We start from the raw sequence: 24,907 nt of genomic DNA on the forward strand, positions 1-24,907 counted from the left end.
TGCAATAAACGATTCAGGTACATGTATATGTGCAATAGACGATTCAGGTACATGTATATGTGCAATAGATGATTCAGGTACATGTATCTGTGCAATAGACGCTTCAGGTACATGTATATGTGCAATAGATGATTCACGTACATGTATATGTGCAATAGATGATTCAGGTACATGTATATGTGCAATAGATGATTCAGGTACATGTATATGTGCAATAAACGATTCAGGTACATGTATATGTGCAATAGACGATTCAGGTACATGTATATGTGCAATAGATGATTCAGGTACATGTATATGTGCAATAAACGATTCAGGTACATGTATATGTGCAATAGACAATTCAGGTACATGTATATGTGCAATAGATGATTCAGGTACATGTATATGTGCAATAAATGATTCAGGTACATGTATATGTGCAATATATGATTCAGGTACATGTATATGTGCAATAGACGATTCAGGTACATGTATATGTGCAATATATGATTCAGGTACATGTATATGTGCAATAGATGATTCAGGTACATGTATATGTGCAATAGACAATTCAGGTACATGTATATGTGCAATATATGATTCAGGTACATGCATATGTGTAATAAATGATTCAGGTACATGTATATGTGCAATAGATGATTCAGGTACATGTATATGTGTAATATATGATTCAGGTACATGTATATGTGCAATATATGATTCAGGTACATGTATATGTGCAATATATAATTCAGGTACATGTATATGTGCAATAAACGATTCAAGTACATTAGTTGACAGTGGATAAGCGCATGCATGGAACATGGTGACGCTTCAATAGAACCCCATAGCCTGAGCTCATTATAGATATTTAAAAGGTTTAGTCTGTGACACCCGAATGCAGCCTTATAACAAGCATATTTGTCATTATCTGATGGTTCATTTGATTTGCTCATGGGTCATCAATAGAGCGAGGCTGCGTGTAGAGGTCATGAAGAGGTCAACTTCAAGTTTACGGGATATGCATAGTAACAAATAAATGTTTATCATCTACTGCATTCCAGGAATTTTTTCCGATATTCTGTCACGTATACCCCTCCAGGGTACGCACAGAGAATCTAAAAGTGCTCGTAATTTTTACTATAATAAGAGCCGTGTTCATCCATCTGTTATTAAAAAAAGGCATCCTTTGGGTATCAAACTCGGGTATTCAGTTTACCACCACCATTCATCTAGGCAGACTATCAACTGCACCACCTCCTTGAAGCAACATGGAATACCATGGAATAACTGTGCACATACTGTAAAACCTCTAGTGTAATTCCATGACGCTCTATTTTTCACTCCTTTCTCTATAGCGATGTTTTATTAGAGGTGGCAGTTGTATTTTTCGACTAGCTCGTCACAATTTCGTAAGGATGAATTCCAAACAACAACTGGTGAAGCGACGCTGATATCGCCTATATCTTGTACTCTACTTCGCACAGAGCGACATTAATGCCTTCAGCCTCAGCATTTTTGCTAGACTGTTTTTGATTTACAGTCAAAGTATCAGACTGAGTTAAACAAGGAACTACTTTGACTGAAAATATATTACTCGGACACAGTTATTAATATATATAAATTAATATTAATATTAGTTATTAATTATTTCAATTGTATCGAAATTAAGCCATTATTAAGTCGAAAAACCGAGTCATTAATTGGTCACTTTACTGGTTACTTTCTATTATGAGTTCATGAAGACCAAACAATATCAAAGTGGTGGTCAAATAGAGGTGGCGTTCAATTAAAGGATGGCGCTGTATGTTTCAACCTTTCTCTTGCAGCGGCGTTCTATTTGAGATGGTTTTAAGGTAGTTATGGCGCATGACGATTCCTCACGGCGCACAGGACTTCCAGCACTAGCAAATATACCTCAAATCACCTTCTTCTAGCAATCCTTCAAACGTACATCTTTTGAAAACATCCGAATCAAGTTATGGTGCATTCCTATAGGAATAATCGATGAAATGTTTGACTGTTTGAACATAGAAATAGGTTCAGGAATGGACAAAATTCATGCGTAAAGGTTTTGACTTGTTACTAAAATTTGCTGCATATTTAGGTAACTCAACACTTCTGGTAACTGAAGACTTTTGACTAGACCGTTTTGATTTTAACAGCCCTTTTTCAGGGCATGTGACTTTGATGATTGCAAGAGACTTCACTCCTAGTTGTGTGATCAGCATGGATATTAACAACAAACTTATAGCTATCGCTAGCGAGAATATCAAACACTATAAACAGGAAGTTGACTACGAGGAAACTCTCGCATCGGGCAGAGCTATCTATGGGGCAATCGTTATATCGTTATCCCTGCCATTGTACCTTTTTCACGTCAACAGTTCTGTTCTCAGATGCTCTTAGACAATCAATTACAATTGAAATGGTTGCTCGATATTCTATCACACGCACCCTTTCAGGGTGCACACAGGGAATCTAGAAAGTGCTCATAATAAACGATCAGCTGTTGTTGAAATTGCTCATTCTGAAATTGGAAAAGTCAAACTATATTTTGGTTTGATTTACAAGCATTGCATTTTTTGTGTCAAGCAGTGAAGCGAGTTGATTGGCTTGATAGTTATTGAGGTATTTCCAAATACCGGAGAATTTCGTAATGAACAAGAAATGAAAAATGGTTGTTGATAGAACATAAGTTTCTAGTGACACTCAGACTGAAATTCTTGGTAATGGAGGATCAAAAATAGACAAAAGCAGAAAGTCTCATCTCCTCAGCAACAAGAGCTTCACACTAAAACTATTAGTCCAGAACCTATTATATTCAGAACAGATATTTAGATATTTCTATTAGACTCGACTATAATCATTATGTTTTTGCAGTTACTCTCTATGAATCGGTTAATCTCACAATGTTATTAGCTAGTATGGTGTTTATTTATGAGGTGTGTGAGCTGAAAGACCTTCATAAAATGCCACCGAGCGGTATGCATGACCACATAGGTAGCTGTCCTCTGCTCAGCCAGGAAAGCCATCATCAAAACACCGCAATCAAATTTCTTAGAACTTGACCACAGTGTTATTTCTGGCTGAAGTAATGAACTGAAATAAACAGTCTTTGGAAAGACTTAGTTCATGGAATCACAGCCATCCAGCTGGGCGAGACGTCAGTGCATGGATGTTCCAGCTCTAAGGCTCTACTGTGCATAACTGACTTTCAATCATGAATTGTACTTGGTATTAATTACAGGGAAAGTTTTTGTATTTAATTGTGAATAAATACTGCAATAGAAACCCAAATTGGCGCATAACCACATACACTTACAATTGGCACATACAACTTCAGCTCTGTACCAATCTGCGCATAGTATTAAGTCTTGGAGAGTTGTGTCCTCCAAGTGTTTGGCTTGCACATTAGATCTTACATTTGCCAAAATGAAAATGACCTGACATATTTCAAGTATAAATAGAGCTAACATACATGTAAATACTAAGGTTGATACATCTATAAGCATTATCTTAGAAACTGGAGAGAATAGTCAACAGCTAGCTGTGCTACCGGCGGTGCCCGGGTAATAAAAAAAGTCTTTGGACAGAAAGTTGATTTGTATTTAATATATAACAACATTTCCCATTCTAACTTTCAAACTACATATCATGAGAGAAGTGTGTCGTTGATTCTAACTTTCAAACTACATATCATGAGAGAAGTGTGTCGTGTAGTTGAAATAAATTAAGAAAAAAATAAAAACAAATGCCAAGATTTTAAAACTTTGTCAAACAACTGTAACTTTCAGGCTATTAGCCTGGCACATTGCCAATGGAAAATTCCACTAAGCTAGTTCATACTGCTAGGCTTTTAACGAAGGCACTCCATGACCTTACATCAGCATTGTCCAGCTCGGCTACTCTAATAATAGCTATAGCTGGAGGAACACACATACATACACACATATCCACATACTTTGAGAAATATATATATAGATACAGTGGTGTGCATAAACTTGGAATCACATTGTTTTGTTCACGCTATATCGAATGGATCTTCCATTTGCTTTCTATTTTCTCGCCAATTATGATGCCATGCCAGATATTATATATCAATCTGATCAGCAGAAGATGTGCTTTCCAACAATGCATTGATTGATTTAACACAATCATTTCTGAGTGATTTACAGTGGTGTGCATAAACTTGGAATCACATTGTTTTGTTCACTCTATATCGAATGGATCTTCCATTTGCTTTCTATTTTCTCGCCAATTATGATGCCATGCCAGATATTATATATCAATCTGATCAGCAGAAGATGTGCTTTCAAACAATGCATTGATTGATTTAACACAATCATTTCTGAGTGATTTATATTAATCCGTGGAGATGCTGAGATGCTATTAAAGAGCTCAGAAAGTTGGTAAACAGCATGCCTCGACGGTGTCAGATGGTGATCAAGAACAAAGGCTGGCCAATAAAATACTAATGCTCAGCTCAAGACACCTTACCAGTCCTTCTGAAGACCAACAATAACCCAACGGCCCTTTTCAGGGCCACCAATTTGTATAAAAGAGTTTGTTTGTATCCTATTTTATCAATTTTCACTAACAACATTCATAGCCTGCAATAAGTCTGCCTTTCGGTAGATCCACCCCAGCGATAAAAATCTGAGAATATTTTTGAATATTTGGCATCATCTTGTTCTTCAGAATTTTCCCTTTCAAATGATATATATATTAATGGGGTTGAGGCACTTAACTCCAAAGAATTTCTTAGACAACAGCATATAAACATACATATTTGAAGATTTAACTGGTGATTCCAAGTTCATACTTTATCAATACTTGATCACATGATCATATATATTACACTCACATACGATCATACATATTACACTCACATATGATCATACATATTACACTAATATATGATCATATGTATTACACTCACATATGATCATACATATTACACTAATATATGATCATACATATTGTACTCACATATGATCATACATATTATACTCACATATGATCATACATATTACAATCGACCAACTTTCATACGATATACTTCAAATACCAGTCATTTTTCAAAAAGATACTATAAAAGTTAGAATTTTACAATAAAGGTCTACCTAAAATTATTGTTTAGCTACAATGCAAAGTTATAAATAATATTTTTATATATAACAGTTAGTCATGTACGTAAAAACCATGAAACTTTAATTTCGAACTTTTTCTCGAGAGTATCATCCTTCAAACCAAAACATAGCAAATCTACATGCCAATATAACTCAAATAAACTGTCACAAACATGTTTCAAATAACAAAAATATATTCAATAGCTTTGTTCTCGACTTTTCAGACTTCATAGAGGGCTCTAAGAATTAATATGATCTTATCGAAGGTGAATGATAACTTTATTCTGATTACGGCTGACTACCTAAAAAGTGTATTTTTATTCGAGCATAACGATTCAAATTGGCAAAATTAAAAGTGAACAAAAACTTTGAAACATTTAAAATAATGTTTTAATTTAATTTTTGCCTTTTATTGTCTTTTATTGTCTTACCACGTCTGAATCTGCATCCCTTCTTGGGTTGAAAAAAATTGATGCGCGAGCGATAAAATTTTAAGTTGCCATGATGATTTTCGGTTAAGGTAGACGCCGATATAGGTTTACTATTTAGGTTATAACTATTCCAGAGATATCATCGAGACATATTTGTGAGTTTTTCTGATTGGCCAGAAACTTCTCTTCATAACCAATCAAAGATTTTCTTCTATAACTTAGAAATAACGGTACATGGAATGGGTAAATTTTCAAGGCGAGTTAACTCGCGATGGTTGCGAATGAGTTAAGACACTGGTGCATTTATTATTGGGGCAACTGCAACATACTGTTACAGAAGTATATTTATTTTTACTTCACAAATGTTTTAATAAAGAATTTATTTTAAACAAATGTTTTGTTCAAGGTTAGTTAGAGAACAAATTTTAGCCTTATCTCATATCATAGCCCTAGTGCCAGGTCAAAACATTTTGCTCAAATGTTCTTACTAGTTACTGCTAGGCGCCTTGGTCAACCCTTTGCTATGATGGCTCTAATCTTTACTATAATAAGAGCCGTATCCATTTCTCCATCTGTCAAAAACCACTTCAGGAGTGTCAGGAAAAAGGATTACACTACCTGGGGATCGAGCTTGCACATTCACATTCCCAAGCAAGCATGCTATCATATACACCACTGGATACCTTGCTGTAGCTAAGCATAATTGTGTCCATATTTATTCCACATGATGATATCTCACATGGCACGGAACTTTCAGCTACTAGTAATGATAATAATAGCAATAATTAAAGGAGAATTACCTGAGAAACAGCCTAATGCTGTTATGATCAAAAACAGTAATTTTAATGGTATGGACAGACAATCGAACTGACAGATACTGGTTAAACATTTGTATTAGTTTGTCTGGTTGGATATGATGGATAATTCCTGAAACAATGAAAATACGAAGAGTCGGTGAGAATTTTGCCCGTAACCCGCAAAAAAAGCACATTGCTTTTCCTTAGAAAGACATATTGATGGGGTGAATGTCTGAAACTGACCACAAGATGGTGAGAGAACATACTTGTCAAGGCTGGGTGAGAAGGGTGGCCCTTTGCGTATTTGTAATGATGATGTTGTGCCAAGGTTCGTAGGCTTACCAACACCTGTTCCTCCTGTGTGTTGGTTATGGTGGTGCCAGAGTGAGAGCGCCACAATCAAGGCAGCTAATGAAATAAGAACAGCCAGTAGGCTAAGGCAGGTCGGTAGAACGAACTGCCATCTTCGCCTCCACCTGCGACAGATGGCAAGAGTTTCTATAGACCATGTCTTGAGGAAGTTGAGCAGCTAATAAAGTCTGTATCATAAATTTATTAAAAAACTTTCAATCGGAATTTTGTCTGATTACTTTTATGGAATTGGAGCAAATCTACATTTTTGAGCAAAAGAAAATGAAACATTGAATATAAATGCTGCCTTGACATGCCGTTAGCATGAGCACCTGTTACCGGTGCGAGACGTTGACATTCATTGTACAAGAGCATCAAACAACCGTAATTAATCCTCCTCTCTCATATCTATAATTTTCCACATTAGTATTGAATTTGAAGCAGCTGGTGAGTTTCAGTCTTACTGCTGCCACGCATGCAGTAAATCTTACCTCATGGTAATCTTACCTTAATCTAATGGTAATTGAGTTAATCTCTATCTCAATCTCTTAATCTCAATTCTTTGGATAGACTAAAACTGTTTTATTTGAACTCACAAAACTAACTTAAATATATTGACTGAATATCATAGTGAGCAAGGCAGAACTCTCACCCTTAAAATGGTCCTTCAATTCCAGATAGTTTAAAGGTTGACTTGCAACAAAATTCACATTACAGTTATTTGGTATCAAAAGATTCACCATGTCTTACTCTGTTGTGTTGAAGGTGCAAAATATGTGGAAATGTGATTGCAAGCTCTTAAAAGCTCAAAAATGAAAAGCCGCCGTAGATTGGAATCTCTTTATTTCTCTGACGCAGCCATGAAATTTGGTTATCGTCTTGTCACGTGATGTTCTCCCGTGTATTGAAAGGGCAATAAAAAGCTCAATATAAAACTTATCGTAGCACTAGTTTATGACAAACACTTGGGGTTTTACCGAAGACCCCGTATCAAATATAGATGCTCGCTACTTTACATTTTTGTTTCGGTTTGGTCTAATGGGCAGGTTGTAATCCTGTGACCCAATACTTCGCAAATAATTTCTGCAGCACATTTCGATTATCACAGGTGACCAACAGGCTCGTGATGATTATCAGACAATGATATGTACTCCTTCAAGCGAAGGCTAAAAAATTAAACGAATTTTTACGGTAAGTTATAAGATATCACTGCTAAAAGTGACAGCATTAAAATGACGATAAAACAGATGCGTAAGAACATTAGACATGGTTTTATTGAACGCGTGAAGTATATTTGTGAAATATTTCGACGAATAAGTTTGCATGAAAGTGTAAACAGAAACCATCTAACACAGCTACGTCACATTTGAGCCGTTTTGGAAAGTGAACCCAAACTATGGCGGTCTCGTGTGGCTGCAATTAATTGTTCGTTTTTGAGCTTTTAAGAGCTTATAATCGCATTCCTACATATTTGGCACCTACAACACAACAGAGTAAGACATGGTGAATCTTTTGATATCAAATAACTGTAATGTGAATTTTGTTGCAAGTCAACCTTTTTTAAGGAAAAACACATGATAATAAATCGACTTGAAAAGCCTTCACTTTTACTGTAACTACAGACCTTCATTCTACAGACCTGAAATGGTTGTTACTACTACTATAACTACTATTACTATAACTACTACTACTACTACAACTACTACTATAACTACTACTACTACTATAACTACTACTATTACTATAACTACTACTACTACTACTTTAACTACTACTACTACAACTACTACAACTACTACTATAACTACTACTACTACTATAACTACTACTACTACTACTATAACTACTACTACAACTACTACTACTACTACTATAACTACTACTACTACAACTACTACAACTACTACTATTATTACTACTACTACTATAACTACTACTACTACTATAACTACTACTACAACTACTACTACTACTACTATAACTACTACTACTATAACTACTACTACTACTACTACTATAACTACTACTACTACTACAACTACTACTACTACTGCTAATATGACTACTAATATGACTACTAATACGACTACTAATATGACTACTAATATGACTACTAATACGACTACTAATACGACTACTAATACGACTACTAATACGACTACTAATACGACTACTAATACGACTACTAATACGACTACTAATACGACTGCTAATACGACTACTAATACGACTACTACTACTACAACTACTACTACTGCTGCTATAACTACTACTACTACTATTAGTTTTGCTAGTACTATTGTGCTCCTAGTTCCAAAACTTGCCAAGCAAAACCATCTTCAGAAAGTGCTAAAAAGCTTTCATTAGACAAGACTATTGAGTCTAGACAATCTATTATAGTAAACTAGTGAGTGTAGTCTATTATAGTAAACTAGTGAGTGTAGTCCATTATAGTAAACTAGTGAGTATAGTCCATTATAGTAAACTAGGGAGTGTAATATATTATAGTAAACTAGTGAGTGTAGTCTATTATAGTAAACTAGTGAGTGTAGTCTATTATATTAAACTAGTGAGTGTAGTCTGTTATAGTAAACTAGTGAGTGTAATATATTATAGCAAACTAGTGAATGTAGTCTATTATATTAAACTAGTGAGTGTAGTCCATTATAGTAAACTAGTGAGTGTAGTCTATTATAGTAAACTAGTGAGTGTAGTCTATTATAGTAAACTAGTGAGTGTAGTCTATTATAGTAAACTAGTGAGTGTAGTCTATTATAGTAAACTAGCGAGTGTAGTCTATTATATTAAACTAGTGAGTGTAGACTATTATAGTAAACTAGTGAGTGTAGTCTATTATAGTAAACTAGTGAATGTAGTCTATTATATTAAACTAGTGAGTGTAGTCTATTATAGTAAACTAGCGAGTGTAGTCTATTATAGTAAACTAGCGAGTGTAGTCTATTATAGTAAACTAGTGAGTGTAGTCTATTATAGTAAACTAGCGAGTGTAGTCTATTATAGTAAACTAGCGAGTGTAGTCTATTATAGTAAACTAGTGAGTGTAGTCTATTATAGTAAACTAGTGAGTGTAGTCTATTATAGTAAACTAGTGAGTGTAGTCTATAGTAAACTAGCGAGTGTAGTCTATTATAGTAAACTAGTGAGTGTAGTCTATTATAGTAAACTAGTGAGTGTAGTCTATTATAGTAAACTAGTGAGTGTAGTCTATTATAGTAAACTAGTGAGTGTAGTCTATTATAGTAAACTAGTGAGTGTAGTCTATTATAGTAAACTAGCGAGTGTAGTCTATTATATTAAACTAGTGAGTGTAGTCTATTATAGTAAACTAGCGAGTGTAGTCTATTATAGTAAACTAGCGAGTGTAGTCTATTATAGTAAACTAGTGAGTGTAGTCTATAGTAAACTAGCCGAGTGTGATATGAAGTGTGATCAGTTGGGAAGAATCTAACACTTTTGCAACTCACTCAAACTTGATCTTTTGAATGTTGTCATCCATTTCGAAAAATTTCAGTTTGTCACTTTCTATTCTGGAATCTGTGCCCGACACTCTAAAATGTTAGAGAAATTGATATACCAACAAAGAAGTCGATATTCTGAAAAAGCAAACACGGAATAGGAAGCAGTTTTTTAAGCGCTAATGATCGCTCTATGGGTACTCTGGGTTGTCCCGTCACGTAACAAGTTAACTCAGCTATTTTAACTTGTAACTTTGGTTTAAACATAGATTGAGTACCCCGAGTGATTCTATGAAAAGTTGAATTTTAATTATTGGTTGTCGAAACTTGTGCTAAGGCTACCCTTAATTTAAAAAGGTTGACTTGCAATAAAATTCACATTACAGTTATATGGTATCATAAGACTCAACATGTCGTACTCAGTTGTGTTCTAGGTGTGAAATATATGGGAATGTGATTACACGCTCTTACAAGATAAAAAACGAACAGTTAATCGCAGCCACACGAGACCGCCATAGTTTCGCTCTCCAAAACGGCTCAAATGGGACGTAGTTGTTACAGGATGGTTTCTATTTACACTTTCATGCAACCTCATTCGTCGAAATATTGTCACAAATATACTTCACGCATTCAAAACCATGTCTATTGTTCTTACGCGTCTGTTTTATCGTCATTGTAATGGTGTCATTTTTAGCACTGATATCTTATAACTTACCGTAGAAACTCGTTAAACTTTTTAACCTTAGCTCGAAGGAGTACATATCATTGTCTGATAATAATGACGAGGGTGTTGGTCACCTGTGATATTCAAAAAGTGCTGCAAAATTATTTGCGAAGTATTGGGTCACGTGATCAGATTACGACTTGACGATTGAATAATGCCGAAACAAAACTGTAAAGTAGCGAGCATCTATATTTGATACGGGGTCTTCGGTAAAACCCGAAGTGTTTGTCATAAACTGGTGCTACGATGTTTTATATTGAATTTTTTATTGTGTTTTCAATTCAGTGAGAACATTACGTGTCAAGACGATAACCAAATGTAATGACTACGTCAGAGAAATAAAAAGATTCCAATCTACGGCGGCTTTTCGTTTTTGAGCTTTTAAGAGCTTGTAATCACATTTCCATGTATTTGGCACCTACAACACAACAGAGTAAGACATGGTGAATCTTTTGATACCAAATAACTGTAATGTGAATTTTGTTGCTAGTCAACCTGCTGTCTGCTCCCACCAGCGAGATAAAAGCAATACCATTAATGCTGGGACAACGGCACACAAGAAAACACCATATATATGCACGGTCTATGTATCGGTGTCCATGTATCGTTGTCCATGTGTCGGTGTCTATGTATCGGTGTCCATGTATCGATGTCCATGTGTCGGTGTCTATGTATCGGTGTCTATGTATCGGTGTCTATGCATCGGTGTCTATGTATCGGTGTCTATGCATCGGTGTCCATGTATCGGTGCCCATGTATCGGTGTCTATGTATCGGTGTCTATGTATCGGTGTCTATGTATCGGTGTCTATGTACCGGTGTCTGTATCGGTGTCTATGCATCGGTGTCTACGTTTCGGTGTCTATGTATCAGCGTCTATGTATCAGCGTCTATGTATCAGCGTCTAAGAGCTAATAATCCCTAGAGCAGTGAACTGTACTCTAGAATGACGGATTTGTAAACACCAGGTTGGGGTTCAACTCTCAAAAAAGCTATCCATGGCGACAGGAATGATTTGAATTTTCAACTTTCTTTCCGCAACTGGACATGTCTCCAGTCGTCGAGGGTTCCTAGCCACCGGACTCAGAGATGTCCATTCAAGATCACAGAGTCATTGTTTGTACAACAAAAATACTTAAAAACATGAGCATGCATTATACTCGAGGATTGAAGATGTTTGAAGATTAAATATTTTATACGCCATAACTGATTGAAACAGTAAGGAATTTATTAACTCGGAGTTTGTAAGTTGTGTAGATCAAGATTTGACCCACACGTCTCATCAGTGAGTTACAGTCAGTGAGTTACAGTCAGTGAGTTACAGTCAGTGAGTTACAGTCACATCTTCACATAACACTCTCACCGCATTTTACATGTTTTTAATTTTCACATACACATAAATTTAGCATTGTAGAATACTACTTGTCATGACTTGTCATATCATGCTAATGCATCGCTATGTCGAATGTTATGAGACACTCGCAGACAGGTGGCATAAGTATCTCGTGTTAGCTACTCTAAACTGACTGCTACTTACAGGTTATGGAGTTTTTGTAGCTGCCTGAAGATGCAATAATACCTGAATGATATCTTTAGTCAGTTGTAACCTCGTCATATAAGCCATACTAAGCTAGTCAGCGCGAAATATAGTTATTCTGGACAATGCTACTGGAAGAAAAGGACAACAAGCTATCGGTTGTAAATTATAACAGGTCACTAGTGACAAGCTATAAAGATCTCATCCACTCATTAATTTCAAAAATAGTGCGATAATTCAATAATGTTATCATGTTCAAAGTAGATTTGCTATACTGTCTATTTATTCCGCTATCCAATGAAAGGCATTTTTCCAAATCTTAGTCATGACATAAGGTCATGCAAGGTCAAAGCACATGCTTTCTAATGTCATACAAAGGTCATCATATAGGTACCAAGCGCCAATATAATCCTGATTAACGGAACTTGGTTCTCACACTAAAACAAGAATATACAAATAAGATGACAGATGACTCAGGATAAAATTATCTGAAAAATTCAAAAACTGCAAATTAAACTGCAAATTTTTTACTAATCAACTGAACTCAGCTGCCACTAGAATTGAAATTATGATTAAAAACCATCAACTCGACAAACGAACAATATGGCTTTTTAACAAGGAGAGTGTTTGTAAGTTCAGCAAGTATTATATTATAATATATTTTACTATTTTTTATATTTTATTATTATATTGCAGCACATTGTATTATAAACTTTAACTATATAACACCTTGCATTTCACTATATCATTAAACAGACACTGTATTGCATCGTATTGCATCGGATTTTATTATTATATTAGGTTGTGTTATACTATAATACATTACATTAATAAATATGTTATTTATATTTTATATTACTAGCGGTAGGCTCGGTGATGCCTGGTGATAGCTCGGGTTTCTTTCTTTTTTAATTAGGTTGGGAGGTTCTCAAGAAACAGACAGAGTTTTAAAATCAAATATTTTTAGCAGCCGAAAGCACGGAACATGCATAGAAAGTTTGGATAAAATCAATCAGAAAATGTGGGATTTATTAATGTAGTTATTGTAATACTGCCTACATTATATTTTAGTACATTCAGTATACAGTAGTAAGTTATATTATACTATAGTATTATAATATATATACTTCATATACTATATAATATATATATAATATATATACATGTACTATATATAATATACTATATATTATACTAAGTCAAATTATACTATACTGGCATGCTTGTCAGTCCCCCCTCCTCCCCTCCCCCTCCCCTCCCCGCAACGAGAGATAGTCATTAGTAATCAGTATATGGGAGAATTATGCGATTAAGAAGCACAAAGGTGCCAGAGTAGTGTAACTGTAACTATAACTGTACATACACATAACAGACTTGAGATTCATATAGATTAGTAAAAACAAATCATGCGACATTTTTATGCTTTTTTCATGATCTTACATAAGATGTATTTTATTAAAATAAAACACAGTCTATTTTTACACTTTTTTGTTTATGGTATATAGTAAACAGTGCACAAGACTTGAGTACGGGGGGGGGGGGGGGGAGGGGGAGGGGATGAGGCTGTGGTATGAGTCGCTACAGATACAGCTGTGCAGCATATTCCAAAACCTAGTCTATTAACAGACACACATCTATTGCTTGTGGCAGTCACTGTATTTTACATATTACCTGTTCTCTTATTACATATGATTACCTGTTCTCTTATTACATATGATTACCTGTTCTCTTATTACATATGATCACCGGTTCTCTTATTACATATAATGACCTGTTCTCTTATTACATATGATTGCCTGTTCTCTTATTACATATGATTACCTGTTCTCTTATTACATATGATCACCTGTTCTCTTATTACATATGATTACCTGTTCTCTTATTACAAATGATTACCTGTTCTCTTATTACATATGATCACCTGTTCTCTTATTACATATAATTACCTGTTCTCTTATTACATATGATTACCCGGTCTCTTATTAAATATGATTACCTGTTCTCTTATTACATATGATTACCTGTTCTCTTATTACATATGATTACCTGTTCTCTTATTACATATGATTACCTGTTCTCTTATTACATATGATCACCTGTTCTCTTATTACATATAATGACCTGTTCTCTTATTACATATGATTACCTGTTCTCTTATTACATATAATCACCTGTTCTCTTATTACATATAATGACCTGTTCTCTTATTACATATGATTGCCTGTTCTCTTATTACATATGATTACCTGTTCTCTTATTACATATGATTACCTGTTCTCTTATTACATATGATTACCTGTTCTCTTATTACATAAGTAAAATAGTGAATAATGCTTTAAAAAGTTGTTGTTTAGAATTAGAACAGATTAAACTTATTTACATTAATTATCTTGAAAAAAAGTTGTCACAGATTTTAAACAAATTGCTATTCGATGGTCTTATGAAACGGATGATGGTCGAAAATTTAGATATAACTTTATGTACAGGTAATGAATGAGACATGCATGTTACAACTTTACTGCAAATACAACTAAAGCTGAGACTTCAGCTCACTGTTTATTACTGTAAATCCTCATTTATAAGTCGCCACTATATATAGACCGCACCCCAAACTTTGAAGGTAGTTTTTTGAGTTACAGGTAAAGTGTTTATAAACCACACCCACCGTTTTTCAATTCATACAACACACTGAACTTAACCATTCATACAACACACTAAACTTAACCATTCATACAACACACTGAACTTAACCATTCATACAACACACTGAACTTAACCATTCATACAACATACTGAACTTCACCATTCATACAACACACTGAACTTCACCATTCATACAACACACTAAACTTTATCATTCATACAACACACTAAACTTTATCATTCATACAACACACTGAACCTAACCATTCATACAACACACTGAACTTCACCATTCATACAACACACTAAACTTAACCATTCATACAACACACTGACCTTAACCATTCATACAACGCTTTGAGCTTAACCATTCAAACAACACACTGAACTTCACCATTCATACAACACACTGAACTTAACCATTCATACAACACACTGAACTTAACCATTCATACAACACACTGAACTTAACCATTCATACAACACAGTAAACTTAACCATTCATACAACACACTGAACTTAACCATTCATATAACACACTGAACTTAACCATTCATACAACACACTGAACTTAACCATTCATACAACACACTGAACTTAACCATTCATACAACACACTGAACTTAACCATTCATACAACACACTGAACTTAACCATTCATACAACACACTGAACTTAACCATTCATACAACACACTGAACTTAACCATTCATACAACACACTGAACTTAACCATTCATAGAACACACTAAACTTAACCATTCATACAAAACACTGAACTTAACCATTCATACAACACACTGAACTTAACCATTCATACAACACACTGAACTTAACCATTCATACAACACACTGAACTTAACCATTCATACAACACACTGAACGTAACCATTCATACAACACACTGAACTTAACCATTCATACAACACACTGAACTTAACCATTCATACAACACACTGAACTTAACCATTCATAGAACACACTAAACTTAACCATTCATACAAAACACTGAACTTAACCATTCATACAACACACTGAACTTAACCATTCATACAACACACTGAACTTAACCATTCATACAACACACTGAACTTAACCATTCATAGAACACACTAAACTTAACCATTCATACAACACACTGAACTTAACCATTCATACAACACACTGAACTTAACTATTCATACAACACACTGAACTTAACCATTCATACAACACACTGAACTTAACTATTCATACAACACACTGAACTTAACCGTTCATACAACACACTGAACTTAACCATTCATACAACACACTGAACTTAACCATTCATACAACACACTGAACTTAACCATTCATACAACACACTGAACTTAACTATTCATACAACACACTGAACTTAACCATTCATACAACACACTGAACTTAACCATTCATACAACACACTGAACTTAACCATTCATACAACACACTGAACTTAACCATTCATACAACACACTGAACTTAACTATTCATACAACACACTGAACTTAACCGTTCATACAACACACTGAACTTAACCATTCATACAACACACTGAACTTAACCATTCATACAACACACTGAACTTAACCATTCATACAACACACTGAACTTAACCATTCATATAACACACTGAACTTAACCATTCATACAACACACTGAACTTAACCATTCATACAACACACTGAACTTAACCATTCATACAACACACTGAACTTAACCATTCATACAACACACTGAACTTAACCATTCATACAACACACTGAACTTAACCATTCATACAACACAGTAAACTTAACCATTCATACAACACACTGAACTTCACCATTCATACAACACACTGAACTCAACTGTGGCTTTGGACAGATGGATAAACAGACCCGGTTCTTGTTATAGCTCTAGCTGATAGCTCTTATTATAGCTCTAGCTAATAGCACTTATTATAGCTCTCGCTGATAGCGCTTATTATAGCTCTATCTGATAGCTCTTATTATAGCTCCAGCTGATAGCCCTTATTATAGCTCTAGCTGATAGCTCTTATTATAGCTCTAGCTGACAGCTTTTATTATAGCTCTAGCTGATAGCTCTTATTATAGCTCTAGCAGATAGCCCTTATTATAGCTCCAGCTGATAGCCCTTATTATAGCTCTAGCTGATAGCTCTTATTATAGCTCTAGCTGACAGCTTTTATTATAGCTCTAGCTGATAGCTCTTATTATAGCTCTAGCAGATAGCCCTTATTATAGCTCTAGCTGATAGCTTTCATTATAGCTCTAGATAAAATCATATAAATGCATATCAAATAATTTTTATTGTAATTGTAGCAATACAGACTATATTTAGCCATTACTTGCTAATGATTTCACATCTACTTACATCTACACATCTACATTCACATTAACTGTATGTATAAAGTGAAATCTAGTCTTAACTGTGTGTATAAAGTGAAATCTAGTCTTAACAGTATGTATAAAGTGAAACCTAGTTTTAACAGTATGTATAAAGCGAAACTTAGTTTTAACAGTATGTATAAAGTGAAACCTAGTCTTAACAGTATGTATAAAGTAAAACCTAGTCTTAACAGTGTGTATAAAGTGAAACCTAGTTTTAACAGTGTGTATAAAGTGAAACCTAGTCTTAATAGTATGTACAAAGTGAAACCTAGTCTTAACAGTGTGTATAAAGTGAAACCTAGTCTTAATAGTATGTACAAAGTGAAACCTAGTCTTAACAGTGTGTATAAAGTGAAACCTAGTCTTAACAGTGTGTATAAAGTGAAATCTAGTCTTAACTGTGTGTATAAAGTGAAATCTAGTCTTAACAGTATGTATAAAGTGAAACCTAGTTTTAACAGTATGTATAAAGCGAAACTTAGTTTTAACAGTATGTATAAAGTGAAACCTAGTCTTAACAGTATGTATAAAGTAAAACCTAGTCTTAACAGTGTGTATAAAGTGAAACCTAGTTTTAACAGTGTGTATAAAGTGAAACCTAGTCTTAATAGTATGTACAAAGTGAAACCTAGTCTTAACAGTGTGTATAAAGTGAAACCTAGTCTTAATAGTATGTACAAAGTGAAACCTAGTCTTAACAGTGTGTATAAAGTGAAACCTAGTCTTAACAGTGTGTATAAAGTAAAATCTAGTCTTAACAGTATGTATACAGTGAAATCTAGTCTTAACAGTATGTATAAAGTGAAACTTAGTCTTAACAGTATGTATAAAGTGAAATCTAGTCTTAACAGTATGTATAAAGTGAAACCTAGTCTTAACAGTATGTATAAGGTGAAACCTAGTTTTAACAGTGTGTATAAAGTGAAACCTAGTTTTAACAGTATGTATAAAGTGAAATCCTGCGCTTGTACTCGTTCATTAATTCTAAAGAAACAAAAAGTTCCAGTAAGATTGAGAAGACAACTTCAGATTACAATATTATGACTTATTGAATTGTTCCTTTCGAAAAAAATTACCAAAACCTTGAATCACTATCCAGTTCTGACTGGCTCGTAGGTGACATCATGACCTCTCTAATTACTATGATGAGATCAGGAGTGACTGGGACAGCAGGTAATCCACTCCATCAAGACTCCACTCCACCCGCTAGTTTTAGTTCAAGATGAACTTTTTTACTCGGCATCAAATATAGAGTGTAGACTTGAGTCAGTAGGACAGCCCATTGACAAACCGTTGCAGTGTCGGCTATACCTTATTTAGCTTTGTTACATGAACCGCTCTGACGTATCAGGGTTGCTCCACCAAATGCTTTGTATAAAAAGAACTTTTTTAGGCATTCCATGAGCAAGTTTTTAGGTGAATCGCTCAAAATCGAGAAATAAAATGTGGTCCAGTTGGCTTGTAAAGCAGTTTTTGCTATCTGATTCTCTCCTTGAGCAATGAGCAGTTTTATTTAGCTACAAAGGTAAGTTATTGGCAGTTTCATCATTAGACGCGGTATGAAAGTGTATGTGGTTCCCATGTGGTTATGCAATCAGTCAGCAACTGTGGAAGTAGCAACAGTGTCAAACATATTTACATATAAAAATCAGTCTGAAGCAAAATAATTCATTTATAGATGTGGTTAAGTTAGTTTTATTACTAATTGTCCAGACAACTCCTGTTATTCTTTTATTAAAGTAATTTTGCGGATGTTCTGTGATCGGGTGTTTAGGGCACCTTTAGATACACCATTTATCAACGGTAATAGGTTATGACCTCATTCTAATCACCCATCTTCTCTGTAGGAAAATGTAAGCATCCAAATATTTCATAACTCTTTTATTCATGTATATTAATGATACAATAATAAAACATAATAATAAAATACAATAATAATATACTGTAATAATATAATAATATGACTAATAAACCATTTATGTGCATTTCACATAGAATTAAATGAAAACTTTATTCGGACCTTTGTGAAGGTGAAGCATAAATAACTCTGTAACATCAATAAACTTAGACAAACCGTAAACTAAGACATCTAAAAGTAGATAAACTTACCTGCCGTACGAAGTATGACAGCTCATTTTTCACTGGCAACTGCAATCCTCCGAGCGAGAGCAAAAGAAGTGTGCGTGTGTAAAGGTGGGAATCTGTGTGGAAATGGCACTAGATTATAATAGCCGTTAATTTGATGTCAACTTTGCAGGAGGCCACAAAAAACACTCTGAGATCTGAATTAAATTACGAGTAATTGGTTTCTCCCCGCTTGAACTGAGTCCTATTAAACAATTATCTATCTGTATTGTGCTATTCTCCTCCGTCCATTCTGCCTTCTCGAGGCTCCCATGTTTTTAGCTAATGACTTCTAAACAATAGAGTCCCTAAGGGCTGACAGTTCTTTTACAGAATCAGCTGGAGGGAAGCACCCTTATAGCAGACTAAACATAATTCCCAGACAAACTCCGAAGTAAGTGGCCATAACTGTGGCTCTACTGCTTCAGTAAAGTAGGAAATCATGAAAGGTAATCCTTTGCTAACCTTGCAGCTAGATGATTTGAAACAAACTTTCAAATAAACTATACTGTGCCGTCTCGATTTATTGTTTAGACGAGATATCAACTAGACCGTGTCTAAGACATTCTCAAACATTCGAGACAAGAGTCTTGTCTTGGGCAGCATTAGCCCTTATTATGATTCAAATTACAGCATGTATTTGATGATTTGCATGCCGATGGGTGCCGTTATGAAGAAAACAAGTAAACATGAAGTTTTAAGTCAATCCCTGTGAAACAATTTTCTTCCACACTAGAAGTCTCCACAGATTATAAGTGTACTTGAAAAAACACCCTTTTTAGTGCAGGAGAAAAAGTTTGTGTAACCAGGCACTGGCTCAGCCAAGATTTGTGTAACCAGGCACTGGCTCAGCCAAGCTTTGTGTAACCAGGCACTGGCTCAGCCAAGCTTTGTGTAACCAGGCACTGGCTCAGCCAAGCTTTGTGTAACCAGGCACTGGCTCAGCCGAGCTTTGTGTAACCAGGCGCTGGCTCAGCTGAGATTTGTGTAACCAGGCACTGGCTCAGCCAAGCTTTGTGTAACCAGGCACTGGCTCAGCCAAGCTTTGTGTAACCAGGCACTGGCTCGGCCAAGATTTGTGTAACCAGGCACTGGCTCAGCCAAGCTTTGTGTAACCAGGCACTGGCTCAGCCAAGATTTGTGTAACCAGGCACTGGCTCAGCCAAGATTTGTGTAACCAGGCACTGGCTCAGCCAAGCTTTGTATAACCAGGCACTGGCTCAGCCGAGCTTTGTGTAACCAGGCGCTGGCTCAGCCAAGATTTGTGTAACCAGGCACTGGCTCAGCCAAGCTTTGTGTAACCAGGCACTGGCTCAGCCAAGATTTGTGTAACCAGGCACTGGCTCAGCCAAGCTTTCTGCAACCAGGCACTGGCTCAGCCAAGCTTTGTGTAACCAGGCACTGGCTCAGCCAAGATTTGTGTAACTAGGCACTGGCTCGGCCAAGATTTGTGTATTCAGGCACTGGCTCAGCCAAGCTTTGTGTAACCAGGCACTGGCTCAGCCAAGATTTGTGTAACCAGGCACTGGCTCGGCCAAGCTTTGTGTAACTAGGCACTGGCTCAGCCAAGATTTGTGTAACCAGGCACTGGCTCGGCCAAGCTTTGTGTAACCAGGCACTGGCTCAGCCAAGCTTTGTGTAACCAGGCATTGGCTCAGCCAAGCTTTCTGCAACCAGGCACTGACTCAGCCAAGCTTTGTGTAACCAGGCACTGGCTCAGCCAAGATTTGTGTAACTAGGCACTGGCTCGGCCAAGATTTGTGTATTCAGGCACTGGCTCAGCCAAGCTTTGTGTAACCAGGCACTGGCTCAGCCAAGATTTGTGTAACCAGGCACTGGCTCGGCCAAGCTTTGTGTAACTAGGCACTGGCTCAGCCAAGATTTGTGTAACCAGGCACTGGCTCGGCCAAGCTTTGTGTAACCAGGCACTGGCTCAGCCAAGCTTTGTGTAACCAGGCATTGGCTCAGCCAAGCTTTCTGCAACCAGGCACTGACTCAGCTTTGAAAAAACGATTAAGAAGACCAGCTAACAACTTTTTCAACAGAGAATATACAAGTTGATGAGCTGATATACACAATCTAGACATACTTTAATTTTGTTTTAGTTTAACAATACACAAGTTACATAACACAGTTATTCAGTCATCTTATTACTATTATTACGAGCGATGGTCCTGTGACTCCCTATGTCAAGGAATGTGTCTGCGTATGAAGCAACAGGAAAACAAGACCCATGCGCATGCACAAGTGCAGCGCCGTTGGTTGCTAAGCCCGTTTCCTGGCATAAAGATGGCACATAAGATGTTCAACTTTCAAACAGCGACACTGAATCATGTCTGTAGCATTGTCGAATTGCCGAAGGGTTCTGTAATCCCAAGACCAAACACGAGCGAAGCGATTGGTTTGGGAGATTTATAATAAATGCACATGTGCACACAACTCCCGAAAAATTATCCATTAACGGCCGTCACCAAACCCTTGTAACGAAATCTTATCAACAAATTTAACTATTTTTCTGTAAAGTCGTTTAAGTTTATGTTATGATACAAAATGCATATAAACCTATTTAAATATGTTACCAAGCCTTTGAAAGGTTACCGCAAATTCCTAAAACTAACCCATCTGATCGGATTATACATAAGTAGACAGATTTATTTGGCCGAAAATCGTTATTAAAACTTGCTAAGCCTCCCTTTTATCAAAGTTGAGACTGGAAATTAAAACGCCGAGCGACAGAGAATAGCACAATTCAGTCGTGCGCATTTCACGAAAAAAATAACGTGCACATTTCACCAGTCTATAGCATCGTTGAATTGCTGAAGGTTTCTGTAATTAAGTTAGGAGTACTGAAATCGTTTCATTTTTGCCGATTTCAAATTAACTGACATTTTTGACAATTTTGAGTACTTTGGTATTCTAACTGATGTCCAACGCAGTGTAAGTAAAGAAAATGACGATGATATTTTTAACGGTTCTTATGAGATTATTACAATAATTAATTATAAGTTTGGATGACTACAGAAAAATAACTACGTAGTACAGATTTTCTAAAAATCTATATAAATATCGCAACCTTGTGATATTGTTAGCTGTGACGTTTTGAAATGTAAACAAAATTGTGCATTGGTTTTTATATTATTACTATATTAATAATATTGGTTATTCTAATAATATCAGCGCATTTTACTTCTAACAATGGCCAATATTGCATTTCTCTTATTGCAGGGGAGAGATGTAAACGTATAATCTTTTCCTTTCGTTATTGCTATTTGTTGTATATAACAACACCCACACCCAGTACATTACAGCTACCATTGCAGTTATCCTATTGCACTGCAGTGCCATTTGACTGCTAATATTGCATTTCTCAAACATCAGTACCCTTTCTTTTTTTCCGATATCACTTTGGTCATGGGCTGTATGACAGTGGAATTTCTAGTTTACCTTGTGATGTACTTCCTCACCTTTCCTCTTTCTCTACTCTCTAGTGCCCTTTTTAATAATGAAAATAAGCTTTTAATAAGTAAATTAGATTTTAATTTTTTTATTTTTCCAATTAGGTTTTGCGCCTACACCAACGGGTAAACAGATTAGAGGCTGCCATAACATACATTATGGCAGCGGCTAAGTATTTTTATCTATTCGTTATTTTACTTTCTTGATGTTTCTCATTTGGTTTAGTATTAGGACGTACCATTAGTCTTTTTATAATGCTTTAACTACAGCTGATATTAACCTAACACTCGGTACTGTATGTGCATAAAATTATGTCATGGCTAGCGTACTTGAGCACTTCTGTCTGCACTGGAATAGTCTTTACTATAATAAGAGCTGTGTCCATCTGTCTGTACCGTAATAATCTTTACTATAATAAGAGCTGTGTCCATCTGTCTGTACTGTAATAGTCTTTACTATAATAAGAGCCGTGTCCATCCGTCTGTACTGTAATAATCTTTACTATAATAAGAGCAGTGTCCATCTGTCTGCACTGTAACAATCTTTACTATAATAAGAGCAGTGTCCATCTGTCTGCACTGGAACAGTCTTTACTATGATAAGAGCCGTGTCCATCTGTCTGCACTGTAATAATCTTTACTATAATAAGAGCCGTGTCCATCTGTCTGTACTGTAATAATCTTTACTATAATAACAGCCGTGTCCATCTGTCTGCACTGTAATAATCTTTACTATAGTAAGAGCAGTGTCCATATGTCTGCACTGTAATAGTCTTTACTATAATAAGAGCCGTGTCCATCTGTCTGTACTGTAATAATCTTTACTATAATAAGAGCAGTGTCCATCCGTCTGTACTGTAATAATCTTTACTATAATAAGAGCCGTGTCCATCTGTCTGTACTGTAATAATCTTTAATATAATAAGAGCCATGCCCATCTGTCTGTACTGTAATAATCTTTACTATAATAAGAGCTGTGTCCATCTGTCTGTACTGTAATAATCTTTACTATAATAAGAGCAGTGTCCATCCGTCTGTACTGTAATAATCTTTACTATAATAAGAGCCGTGTCCATCTGTCTGTACTGTAATAATCTTTAATATAATAAGAGCCGTGCCCATCTGTCTGTACTGTAATAATCTTTACTATAATAAGAGCAGTGTCCATCCGTCTGTACTGTAATAATCTTTACTATAATAAGAGCCGTGTCCATCTGTCTGTACTGTAATAATCTTTAATATAATAAGAGCCGTGCCCATCTGTCTGTACTGTAATAATCTTTACTATAATAAGAGCTGTGTCCATCTGTCTGTACTGTAATAATCTTTACTATAATAAGAGCCGTGTCCATCCGTCTGCACTGTAATAATCTTTACCATAGTAAGAGCCGTGTCCACCTGTCTGTACTGTGATAATCTTTACTATAATAAGAGCTGTGTCCATCTGTCTGTACTGTAATAATCTTTACTATAATAAGAGCCGTGTCCATCTGTCTGCACTGTAATAATCTTTACTATAATAAGAGCCGTGCTCATCTGTCTGTACTGTAATAATCTTTACTATAATAAGAGCCGTGTCCATCTGTCTGTACTGTAATAATCTTTACTATAATAAAAGCAGTGTCCATCTTTCTGTACTGGAATAATCTTTACTATAATAAGAGCAGTGTCCATCTGTCTGCACTGTAATAATCTTTACTATAATAAGAGCCGTGCCCATCTGTCTGTACTGTAATAATCTTTACTATAATAAGAGCCGTGTCCATCTGTCTGTACTGTAATAATCTTTACTATAATAAGAGCCGTGTCCATCTGTCTGTACTGTAATAATCTTTACTATAATAAGAGCCGTGTCCGTCCGTCT

At 35.7% G+C, this 24,907-nt stretch overlaps 1 protein-coding gene across 2 annotated transcripts in view; it reads right to left on the minus strand.

Moving 5' to 3' along the window:
* The window catches only part of LOC137398672 (uncharacterized), a 38,456-nt gene extending 18,786 nt beyond the window's left edge, over window positions 1-19,670 (minus strand). Inside the window, exons 1-3 of one of the 2 annotated variants that reach the window (XM_068084854.1) lie at window positions 19,574-19,670; window positions 10,179-10,262; window positions 6,609-6,818 (exon numbers count right to left, since the gene is read on the minus strand). In XM_068084854.1, the coding sequence (XP_067940955.1) occupies window positions 6,609-6,818; window positions 10,179-10,262; window positions 19,574-19,599 (320 nt within the window). In that variant the 5' untranslated portion in view covers window positions 19,600-19,670. Of the gene's footprint in view, window positions 1-6,608; window positions 6,819-10,178; window positions 10,263-12,429; window positions 12,495-19,573 lie in introns of those variants that run through there. The other variant, XM_068084855.1, reaches the window with a different exon arrangement.
* Window positions 19,671-24,907: the final 5,237 nt, after the last annotated feature.

Source organism: Watersipora subatra, chromosome 6 (assembly GCF_963576615.1).
Source record: "Watersipora subatra chromosome 6, tzWatSuba1.1, whole genome shotgun sequence".
NCBI classification, from domain to species: domain Eukaryota; kingdom Metazoa; phylum Bryozoa; class Gymnolaemata; order Cheilostomatida; family Watersiporidae; genus Watersipora; species Watersipora subatra.